Source organism: Mixophyes fleayi, chromosome 3, assembly GCF_038048845.1.
Source record: "Mixophyes fleayi isolate aMixFle1 chromosome 3, aMixFle1.hap1, whole genome shotgun sequence".
Taxonomy (NCBI): domain Eukaryota; kingdom Metazoa; phylum Chordata; class Amphibia; order Anura; family Limnodynastidae; genus Mixophyes; species Mixophyes fleayi.
The window spans coordinates 205982097-205994378 of record NC_134404.1 but is presented as its reverse complement, the minus strand read 5'-3'; the positions used below and the strand labels follow the sequence as shown (position 1 = coordinate 205994378).

General features: G+C 41.3%; 1 protein-coding gene across 3 annotated transcripts in view; it reads right to left on the bottom strand.

The window, feature by feature from the left end:
• The window catches only part of TRMT11 (tRNA methyltransferase 11), a 47610-nt gene extending 35350 nt beyond the window's left edge, over window positions 1–12260 (bottom strand). For 2 of the 3 annotated variants that reach the window (XM_075203025.1, XM_075203026.1), the window contains exons 1-2: window positions 12110–12260; window positions 4838–4903 (exon numbers count right to left, since the gene is read on the bottom strand). In XM_075203025.1, the coding sequence (XP_075059126.1) occupies window positions 4838–4903; window positions 12110–12193 (150 nt within the window). In that variant the 5' untranslated portion in view covers window positions 12194–12260. Of the gene's footprint in view, window positions 1–4837; window positions 4904–11473; window positions 11580–12109 lie in introns of all 3 variants that reach the window. The other variant, XM_075203027.1, reaches the window with a different exon arrangement.
• Window positions 12261–12282: the final 22 nt, after the last annotated feature.

Sequence of the window (12282 nt, the reverse complement as noted above, 5' to 3'; positions counted from 1 at the left end):
GTGCTGCTTGCATAAGAATGATGTTTCACCCATAAATTAGTAAATTATGTTATCAATTCATGGATTTGTTTACAAAAAATATCAAATCTGACAAATGTTCAAAAGAGCAAAAAGTAGAAACAGACAGTATGCACACGATAATGATTAACAGAGGGCTCACTTCAGATATGCTTTATTTTCCTGCAAAAGTGCAGAGTGTTTTAGATGATCGGGTAGTAATGAAACGTTATGCGATTTTCATTGTTTGGAGCATAATAAAGCCTTAAATTTTTGATGTGTGTATCCCGTCTATTTCTAATTTTTGTTTGACGACTTTGTTGTGGTGGAGTTTTGACAGTATGTCACCACCGAATAAGAGCACAGAATTTAGTATCCACAGTCTGAGGTCTGGAGGTTGATTTTTCTGTGAATTTCCAATGCATACATACACTGGACACTTTCACACAAAAAGTGCACTTCTAGCATGTTATTGGTGTGTTTTAGCATTGAAACATTTATTTCTGTGCAGAACTCTAAACAGAAATGACTGAAGACAGAAAGAGGTCTGCTCTCATGGTAGACAACTACTGATTTAGCTCTTTAGCATTATTTGTGTATTTTTGTGGACCACGTGAGACACTTTTTGGGCATAATGTATCAAGCATTAATTAATTAATTTATTTTTTAAACAAAAATCTCCAATTTTTGGCGATTTTGCCAGCAGGATTTATAACTGCAATTTTAATAAACACAAAGCCCAGTAAGTTGGGCTGGAGTAAAAAAAAAAAATATATACATTTACCAACCCCACATGCTGGGTTTTGTTTTAATACAATTACAGTTTTAAATCCTCATTTAAAAAAAAAAACAACAAAAGCAAAAAAACTACATGATAAATAATACATTTAGTGGGCATCTTATTGTCTGTTTATCCATGGGAAAAAAAGCTATTGTGACTGAGGAGGGATGTGTCTCCCTGCTTCTTCCATGAACCAACACTTTTATGTTGATGTTCCTGATGAGCCATTATTTTTTAATATGCAGGAGAGCTCACTGGCAAGTTAAGCTTTGTTATTCTGTGATATGTCATTCGTTATCCCACACTTAGCACCATCATCCTGTTTTCATTTGCATAAGGAATAAAGGTGTGTTGTCTCAGATTTAGACCAAGCAAAGTCAGACAATGATGTATATGTTGGGGCCGAAGTAAAATGTAAATAAGATTTTGTAGCAAAATCTTACAGCAATGTTAAAAAAAACTCAGAGGAAATATATAGCTTTATCTAACTTTTCTATGCTAGGCAAGATTTGGGGCTTTTACCCATTCCACTGACACAGGGAATATTGCATTTTGTCACCAAGTCCTCAGCAAATCCTGCAGCTCAATACCTTCATGCCCATACCATTCATATAGCCTTCAGCATTGCTGAGATCAGGCACTAAGCATCTGCATGGATTTAGTGAGCATACAGGCAAGAGAAGTAATTCTGGTCTGGGCAGCTGATCACTAGAAGACACCCTTTATACTTCATGGGGAGCAGGGCCGGACTGGCCATCTGGCACTTCTGGCAAATGCCAGAAGGGCCGATGGCAGTGTGGGCCGGTCCGGTCCCCGCGATACACCGATTAAATCAAAAAAATTTTTTTTTTCATCTTTGTGTGTAGCCGTCATGACGTGTGACGTCATGACGGCTCTGTGCGCCGGCCCGGCTCCCGCGTAGGACTAGCTGCAGTGGAGGCAGCTGTCAGTGCTTTGGTAAGTGTAGAGAATATGTGTGCAGAGAGGGGGGGGGGGAGACAAACGCAGTATGTGTGCAGGGAGGGAGTGGGGGGGGGAGACAAACGGAATATGTGTGCAGGGAGGGAGGGGGGAGACAAACGCAGTATGTGGGGAGGAGGGGTGAAGACAAACGCAGTATGTGGGGAGGAGGGGGGGAAGACAAACGCAGTATGTGGGGAGGAGGGGGGGGAGACAAACACAGTATGTGTGCAGGGAGGGGGGGGGAGACAAACGGAATATGTGTGCAGGGAGGAGGAGGGAGACAAACGGAATATGTGTGCAGGGAGAGGGGGGCAGACAAACGGAATATGTGTGCAGGGGGGGGAGACAAACGGAATATGTGTGCAGAGAGGGGGGGGAGACAAACGCAGTATGTGTGCAGGGAGGGGGGGGAGACAAACGGAATATGTGTGCAGGGAGGGGGGGGAGACAAACAGAATATGTGTGCAGGGAGGGGGGGAGACAAACGCAGTATGTGGGGAGGAGGGGGGGAAGACAAACGCAGTATGTGGGGAGGAGGGGGGGGAAGACAAACGCAGTATGTGGGGAGGAGGGGGGGGTGACAAACGCAGTATGTGTGCAGGGAGGGGGGGAGACAAACGGAATATGTGTGCAGGGAGGAGGGGGGAGACAAACGGAATATGTGTGCAGGGGGGGAGACAAACGGAATATGTGTGCAGGGAGGGGGGGGAGACAAACGCAGTATGTGGGGGGGAGACAAACGCAGTATGTGTGCAGGGAGGGGGGGAGACAAACGGAATATGTGTGCAGGGAGGGGGGGGAGAAACAGAATATGTGTGCAGGGAGGGGGGGAGACAAACGGAATATGTGTGCAGGGGGGGGGGGGGGAGACAAACGGAATATGTGTGCAGGGGGGGGGGGGGGAGACAAACGGAACATGTGTGCAGGGAGGGGGGGGAGACAAACGCATAATGTGTGCAGGGAGGGGGGGGGAGAGAAACGGAATATGTGGGCAGGGAGGGGGGGGGGAGAGAAACGGAATATGTGTGCAGGGGGGGAGAGAAATGGAATATATGTGCAGGGGGGGAAGAGAAACGGAATATGTGTGCAGGGGGGGGAGAGAAACGGAACATGTGTGCAGGGGGGGAGAGAAACGGAACATGTGTGCGGGGGGGGAAGAGGGGCAATAAATGTCTGTGGGGGGGAGAGGGGGTGATTGAAAATGTCTGCAGGGGGGGAGCAATGGCTGTAGGAGGGGGGAAATAAAAATGGCCAATGTGTGTGGGGGACAGTATATGACTATAATGTGTGTGGGGGACAGTTTATGACTATAATGTGTGCTATTAAGTGAATGTGGGGCTGTTTGGAGAAAAAGAGGTCTAATTATTAAATGTGATTATGAATTATTTAATGCCAGGGATGTTTGTGGGAAATGGTTATTTTTATTAAACATAAATGCTATTTAATTTCTTGCTGAGGTTGTTTGGAGGGAGGGAAATAGATTTATTTATTAAATTGGAATACTATTATTTTAATATTGGGGCTGGAGTGAGGCCTAATTTTATAACGTGGGTGCTATATTGTGTTAACACCGGTGCTGTTTGGAGTTTTCTAACTTTCATGTACCCATTTTTTTCCAAATAGGGCCCCCAACATGCCAGGATCCAGACAAGCAGCAACTGATCTAAAGACACCAGCAGCCACAAGTGGTGACAATGACAAGACAGGTAAGAGAGAGCAGGACAGTCTGCCAACTGTCCTGAATTTGGTGGGTGACTGTCCCGCTTAGTCAGGATTTGGTCTGACTGCAAGGACAATTGGGAGGTATGTCCTACTTCACATTGTACTGCTTGTGAAGGCAGAACTGTGGGCACCTAACAGTAGTGCTCACAGTATTGCCTATGTATTTGTTGAAAATGTGTCTAATAACCATATTACATAATAGGAGCCCCCTGGGCCCCCTGAGACTAAGTCCAGCTCTGGTTAGCAGGAGGGAGCGGATAGCTACTCCCAGTTCCCCGACAGGACACAGCCTGCAGAGCAAGCCGAGGAGCTCTAAGTCTCATGAGATTTATTAATCTTGTGAGACTAAGAGTTTCCCTGCTCACTCTACAGGACATTCCCACTCTGATGGATGTCAGCAGCATCAGAAGCATAGATAAGTACAGTGGACTGGGGGTGTTGTAATGTGCTTCTGGGGTGGAGGGGTGGCATGATATGGAGGGCCTGATAAATGTAATGTTTTATTATAATGTATGTAATGTATGTATCAATGCCCCATGTTGACCACGCCCCCTGCATAATGTGGCCACGCCCTTAGCGGCACCCAGTTTTTTCATGCTCATCAACAGAGATGGGCCTGTATGCTTGAAATGCCAGGGCTGATTTTTAGTCCCAGTCCGGCCCTGATGGGGAGACAGATCAGCATCGTGCAACAAGCTGCTCCTTTGTCAACTCATACTGTGTAGGACCTATGGTCAGCTTACCTTTGCTCCCTTTCTGAATGGGCTGGTTTTTGTCTACCTTCAAAATGTATGGAGAAAAGACCTCATAACATACTGAGCAGGCCCTTCTTCTTGCGTTGCCAGGTCATAACAATGACCACATATACAAATATGCCCATTGATGACACTGCTTTGTTTTGTTTTTTTTCCACTGCAGCAGGTTAAATCTGATCCAAGCTGTTCAGATTTTTATTGGGCATTGCCAGACCACACAAGTCTCTTATTGACCAATCAAAATGTCACCATGTACATGTATTTTTCTATACAACAATAGAGCTACACAAAGTTATCAGCATATTTCCTGATATTGCAGTGTTATAGCATCAGCATGCCCATGAGTGATCTGTAAGATACTGACTGAATCCATTTAGGCATACCTGAAAAATCTGTCCAATTTGTCCACCTGCATGTGGCCAATTGCACAGCAACAGGACTGGCTCATTTGTGGCCAGTGTGTAAGAGAACAGATCTGTGAGAGTGGCCAATTGTATGTTTTTATGTTCTCATTATTTATGGTACTTTATAACAGACATGTGATAAAAAATAAAATAAATTGGTTATGACGTAAAAATCCAGATACAAAAATGTACACATGAAATACACTTTTCCATACCTTTCCATGGTTATCTTGTATATTATTGCAATTGCCACAATAAAGCGAGATCAAAGATCGAATTTCCTGTGTGGGCAAATAAAATATTTATTATAAGGAATGACTAAGTGTACACAAATGAAAATGTAGTCATGCAAGCAATATATGGACATCACTACAACTGTACACGGATGTAAACATTTTCGTGTCCGTTACAAAAAATAACTCTGACAATTTTACATGTTTACTAAAGCACATAGGTGAACCCAATTAGATTCTGAGGGTAAATCATCAACATTGCTCAGGTACATTTAATATGCTGCAGACAGCTAGCTATTAGCTTTTATCTTTCTGGTACTAGTTAAGCTGGGTACACACTACAGAAATTTCGACCAACTTTTTATGCAGAGCGATTTTACATGCGACCGATGGTCCGATCGCTCGGTCCATGGCCTGCATACACACTAGCCTTGTTTAGGACGATAAAGGGAAGAGCAGACGTCCCTTTAGCGACTTTTTACAGCCATGCTGTTGTGAGCAATGACTAATCTCATACTCACTGTTGTGGATCGGTCGGAAGTTTATACACACTACACAGCGGAAACGAGATTGGAACGAAAATATTAAACGGTACGACCAACCAAATGAGGCAACAATCGTCCATCTGGGCAGACTTTCGACCATCGTGTCACTGTACACACTGACCCGACTTTTAAACGAGCGGTCGTACGTCGGCTGTTTCAGCCGATTATTGGATGAAAACAGTGTAGTGTGTACCCAGCTTTAGACAATGAAGGCAAATGTCTGATTGGCTGCTGTATTTTAGTGCATAATATGGCATTTAAGCAATGGTCATAAATAGCCTTATCTCAACCATGAATAAAACATTTTCAAAGAAAAACCTGTGGTATTAGTTCACTCAAAAAATGCACACAATAATATGGACATCCTCATTCATTGCGTGCGATTTTATACACTTTAGACATGTGAAAACCAGATCAAACTATAACAAAATTGATCCCAGTGTCACTTTCAGTTTCTGTGCCCGTGCTGCAATTTTTGCTTGGGTTTGTGGATTTTTTGTTTAGTTTATGTATTTATTTACAAAAGAAAAAAATGTTTGTATGTGTCTTTGCAAAGATAAAGGGCAGTTACCTTTTTATACCAAAGAAGCATAAGATCATGAAATTCCCATTAAAAACAACCTGCCCACACAGTGGACAATTATTATTTGACTTATAAGGTGCCACAAAGGGTCCACAGCACCGTACATTACATATACAGAAAACAGAACCAAGACACAACATGATACAAAAATATATACAAACACAGGTGACAGGGTAAAGCAAATCAGATTATATCTGGGACTGATAGTGAAAGGTATAGTAGAAATCAGCAAAAAGAAGGCCAAAGCTTATGGGGACAGGGAAAACAGGGCTAGCGAAGCAGGCCAAGAGGTATAGAGGGTGAAGGAACAGTAGAAGGAGCACACAAGGAAATAGGGCCCTGCTCATGAGAGCTTACATCCTAAAGGGAAGGGGGAGACACAAATAGGGTGGTACTAACTGGGGGAGAGAGCCAGGACAAGAAAGTTAGGAGGACTGATAGACTTGAATAAAGAAATGAGTTTTAAGGGCACGCTTGAAGCCTTTGAGAGTGGATGCTAACCTGATGGAACGTGGAAGTTCGTTCTACAGCAGGGGAGCAGCCCGGGCAGTTCTTTCTGTCACTCACCCCAGAGTTGAGCGACAGGATCATCTTTACATTTGGTCATAAAATGTGTATGGGTATAGAAAGGATCATTATCTGAAAATATCCTCACTTTGAGGCTACACACTGCGACATTGGCCAATTGCCCAATATCAGCTGTGATATTGCAGCATTTGTGGCCATCTTTAAAACTACATAACTACATATGCAGACGTACACATTATGAGATTACAACAGCAGCATGCAATATTAACAAAGCCCAAGATAGTCTAGCTCATAAAGATAGTGAGAAAACAGCACAGACCTAACCAGGTGTATAAACTGTGAATAGACTGCACTCATTTTCCCATCTAATTGAACTTCCTCATAGTTACTGAATACCCCAATATCCCATATTATTAACATTATTTATATAGCGCCAGCATATTCTGTAGCTTTTGAAAATTGTGAACAGAGTAATAGAACACAGCCAGAGAGATAAGAGGGCCCTGGCTTGCAAGCTTACAATCTATAGGACAATGGAAGTTTGATACATGAGGTTGTGCTATACATTGCATATAAATACACGGTGATATTGATAATAATGATATTGATCCAGCCAGATAGCAAAGATAAAATGTGCTTAGTTGGCTATAAGATTTAGTCACACAGCAACATTGTTCAGGAGTCAGAGGGCTGATTGGGTACAGAAAGCTTCTACACATGAAAATCTTATGTGAACTGTAGAGGGTGGTAATAGGATACCCTAGGTAGGAATTTGAAAAGTTAGTCAGAAGAGGTGGGTTTTTAAGAGAACATTGAAGACTAGAGAAATGTCTTGTTATGCGAGGGAGGGAATTCCACAAGGTAGGTGCAGCCCGAAAAAGTCCTGTAACTGGGAATGGGAGCAGATAATGATTGTGGATGAGACATCGAATTTGTGATGAACAGAGGTGTCAAAATATTAAGACAAGTGAAGAGATGTATGTTGGTGCAGTTTTTGTTGATGGCCTTGTATGTTAGTGGAAGTAATTTATATTGAATTTGATAGAAAACAGGCACTCAATATAGAGACAGAGAGTGCATCAGCAATGGAAGAACTATTTGAAGGAAAATCAATTGAACCGCTGCGTGCAAATTAGAATGTAGGGGTGAGAGAGAGAATCAGGGAAGACCAGAAGGAATGATATTGCAATAGTCAATGCAGGAGATGATGAGTGCATAAGTTAAAGTTTTTGAAGTGTCTTGTGTGAGATGTGTGTATGTATGTATGTATGTATGTATGTATGTATGTATGTATGTATGTATGTATGTATATATATATATATATATATATATATATATATATATATATAGATTGGATGTGGGGAACAAAGGACAGAGTCAAGAATCACACCTAGGCAACAAGCTTGTGGGCATTTATTGTAATGTTGTCAACAAGTATAGAAATGTCAGGTATGTGACTTCTATTGGCTGCTGTGAAGAAATCCAAGTTGAAATGGCTGAAAGACAGTAAGTAACGCAGGCCAACAAAAATGGTGAGAGATTTGGAGAAACTAGATAAATTTGTGTATCATCCGCATAGAGTGTACTGAAATCCAAGGGAACTTATTTGCTTTCCAAGAGAAGTGATATAGCTAGAGAAAAGCAGAGGACCTAACACTGAGCCTTGTGGTACTCCAACTGATAAAGAAAGTGGAGAGGAGGTGGATCCAGAGAAATCACCACTGAAAGAGTGATTAGAAAGGTAGGATGAGAACCAGAATAGGACAGTGTCCTGAAGACCTAGGGATAGGAGCATCTGTATGAGAAGAGAGTGGTCAACAGTGTCAAATGCAACAGAAACATCCAGGAGAATTAAAAGCGAGTAATGGCCTTTAGATTTAGCATTGATCAAATTATTTACAACCTTAGTCAATGCAAACTCTGAGGAGTGTTGGGAACAAAAGGCTGACTGAAGATGACCTAATAGTTTGTGTGAGGAAAGAAAGCATGTGAGGCAAGTGTAGGCAATTCGCTCAAAAAGTTTGGAGGTCCATGAGAACTGAAACGGTAATTTCAGGAAGTGTTTGGGCCCGAATTTTGCTTTTCCAGAATAGGAGATATCACTACATGCTTCAATAATGATAGAAAGTTACCAGTAAAGAAAGAGAGATTACAGATTTTTAGTTAAGCTTGGGATGAACACAGGAGACAGGGATCAACTGATTTGTGAGGATCTAGGATCAAGAGTACATGTAGTAGAGTAGAAACTTCATCTTCATTTGTGGGATCAAATGAAGAGAAGGTGCCAGAGAGTGTAGGGAAGGAATTGAGCTGGTTGTTTGTCGAAGCAGAGGGTACCATTTCATGTTGAATCTTATTGATCTTGGCCTTGAAGCAGGAAGCATTGATGGTAGTTGAAGGGTTTGGGGAGGAAAGGATGAGCAAAGATATATATCTATTAAAAAGACATTTCGGGTTAGAAGCCTGAGCAGAGATTAGAGATTGAAAGTATGTTTGTATGGCAGTGCCATGAGCATTTCAAAAGAAGTGATAGGTAGCAGTATAAGTGAGGATATTATTAGAGGTACGAGATTTCCGCCCATGACGTTCTGCTTTTCAAGAAAGCTTTTGAAGATGTCATGTTTCTTTAATATGTCACGGTTGACATCTTAGTTGACATGAAGTGTGAAAAGCAGAATGTAGCAATTGTTGCAGAGAAGTGGAAAGCTGCTGAAAATGAATAGAATGGGTCAACCACTATAAATTATTTTGTACACAATCTTGCCTAAATAAATTGTCCAAGGTAAACTATCATTTTCAAAAACTGTACAAGTACATAGATACTATCAAGCAGTTGCTATAATTAATAGATTTCTTGGCATAGCAGAATTCACTTGCACCTTATAGTGAACATTTGATTTTACATGTGTTCTATGGGTGTATAGGACCTACTTTTTGCTTTCAGTGCAAACCTTAGGATAAGAAGCACATTATTTTTTTTAACATATACTGATACTAGTCTATAGTCTACTAAGTGAGTGTATATACTATAACTATATACTATACAGCTCACAGTCAGCTGAGTGTTCTACACCAAGCAGTGACTTTTATATAAAAGCCGAGAGACATCACAAAGGCTTATATGCTGTAGGTCATTAACATGAACAGCCTAGTCAGGTGTTAAATCTGAACCTGTCTGCACTTTACCACTGAATGTAAGGATTCACATGCCCCCTTCCACAGAAATAATGAATACCTACACCTAGGCGAACTCGAACCTAAACGTTTCTGATTTGCGGTGTCAAATGTGACCTAAATTCTACCGGTGTGACAATTTCAACTTTTTAGGTCTTCCAGAAATGGGTTAAATACTTTTGGGCATACATATATCCATTCATAATAACGTAATACCTGTGAACTTACATAATTAGGGAGGATGAGGGGAGTCATATTTTTTTGATTTCCAAATCAATATATTATAACAAAGAATCAAGTAAATCACAATTTTTTGTTTTGTTTGGTACCAAGAGAATAAATTGTATACTTTGTCCTGGATGACCCTACAATTTTCAGTTTCCTCTTAGTGATTTATTAGGCTATAATTTTAATTTGTATGTTTAAATGGATGATTATTTAAAGTACTTTCAAGTAACAGTATGATATATTTCTGACCCACACCCCAAGTCAGTGACTTGGGGTGTGGAACAGATTTTTACATACATATTTTGCACAATATGATGGTAGCCATGGAGTAGAATGGGTTTCTGAGTAGACAAGCTGTTTTGACATTTGAGAAAATTAAATATAGTAGGGTGACTATTGTCTATGAAATATCAAAATATTTTCTAAGGATTTAGTTACAGAGCCTTGAATAGTCTTTTAACATATTTTACAGCAGAAACAGCTGCTATAAAAATACTAGCCAAGGAAAGGCTTATCACAGAGCAATTTTAAATGCTTTTCATCTATAGTTCTTCACAATAAACACATAACTGTAAATTGTCCTGAAATTATTTTGTTTGTGGCCCTAAAACAATGGAGATGCCTCAGAAAGATCATATCAAATAACAACATTAATTTCTGGCAAACACAAGAATCCAGTCTTCAAACCATCGCTGTATGTGTGTGATAATCTGCTGACCATACTAGAGCAACTACTACTTTTTAACTCAAACAGCAATCTTCTATCATGCAGTAGACCGATTGGCAAATAAGAAATCCAAATAGACGAAATGCAACATAATATAATATAGCCACAATGCTAATAATTTAAATATTATCAGCTACAGGGGGGGAAAAGTAGACAAACAGTGCTTACTGGTATCGTCTTCATTATCATGTACCTACACCAGGCCTCTGACACCCACAAAAAAATGGCCTTCTAAAACATACAAGTCTCATGGATAGGTCACATCTCCTGGAGGTTACAGTTACATACCCTTACTGTACTCAATGCACGCTTGCCCTTCCCCATTCTGACTCTCCAGGTGTATGGGATTGTAAGTCTAATGCTCAAATCTATACAATGATGCATTTTGGTGCATATGTGCAGTATAGAAATGTTTATATTTCCGCCTCAAAAACAAGCATACGTCTAACTCTACAGGGGGTATTCAACTGGCCGCGTTACTGTAAAAAGTAATGCGGCCTGCGCACTATTACCATTATTACGGTAAGAGTGCGCTTAATTACCGTTACTACGTTAGATTCAACCCCAGCTTTTTGCTCACCGCTCAGAAAGCCGAGTTAAATTTACCATAATAGCAATAATAGGTTTAATGCTGCGCTGCTTTGGGGGGAACTGAATTCCCTCCTACATGATGCCTTTAATAACTATAGCAGAATGGTTCTAATTGAGATTGATGGTGGTTTCCACACATTTATTTCATGATGTACTAGTGCGATTAAAGAAGTCACGTAACATCTAAGACATGGTATGGGACATCCTTTTCCCCCCAAACAAGCAGGAGTTGCGATACTCACCCACTGGCGATTCAGTAACGATCTCTTGTGGAGAATTTTTAACTTCAGCGATCTCCATTTCACTGTGCTCTAGTGTTGAGAACACGGATAAGATAGTGAAATTCACCTATGGCACAAGAATATGACCATTACTGAATTGCCAAGTGGGTGAGTATGTCACAAATGGTTGTGCTCCTACTTATTAGACCCCCACCATTCTTGTCGCTAGAGGGAGGGATGTGTTATACTATATTTTTAAGCATGACTAAATTTGTTCTTAAAATAAGTGGAATAATTAATAAAAGTGTTTGAAAACCAAACTGAGATACAGCTAGTATACTTTATTCACAGCTAAAATGTAGTTCACAAATAATGCCTATTAAGTATCTTTTATTTACTTAAATAAATCTTATGGACCATCTGCCTGGTTTGCTGAGGCACTGCTCAGGATCCCCCTTGCAGCAAGGTGTTACTATGTGCCCTTCCATCTCCTCAGGTATGGAGGTAGGAGTTCGCCTAACACCAGACTGGAAGCATGCAGATCCCATGGCCAGGAGTCCCCTCCTCACATGGAGCCACAATAGACCAAGGACAGCGACTGGACATCATCCCTTCATCCTCCCTTGGTATAGTGGTGACCGCCCCTCCCTCACCTACCGGCAACCGGAATTCACAGTTCTCCTGCGCTAGTAACAGCAGATACTTCTTTAGAGCAGCGCCGCTCCGACAGGACAGCGCCATCTTACAGTGTGACGTCACCGGCGCATGCAGGAAGTGAGGGACAGAGGACTGGGGATGGGTGGAGTTGACTCACACAAAGCAAGTACCAG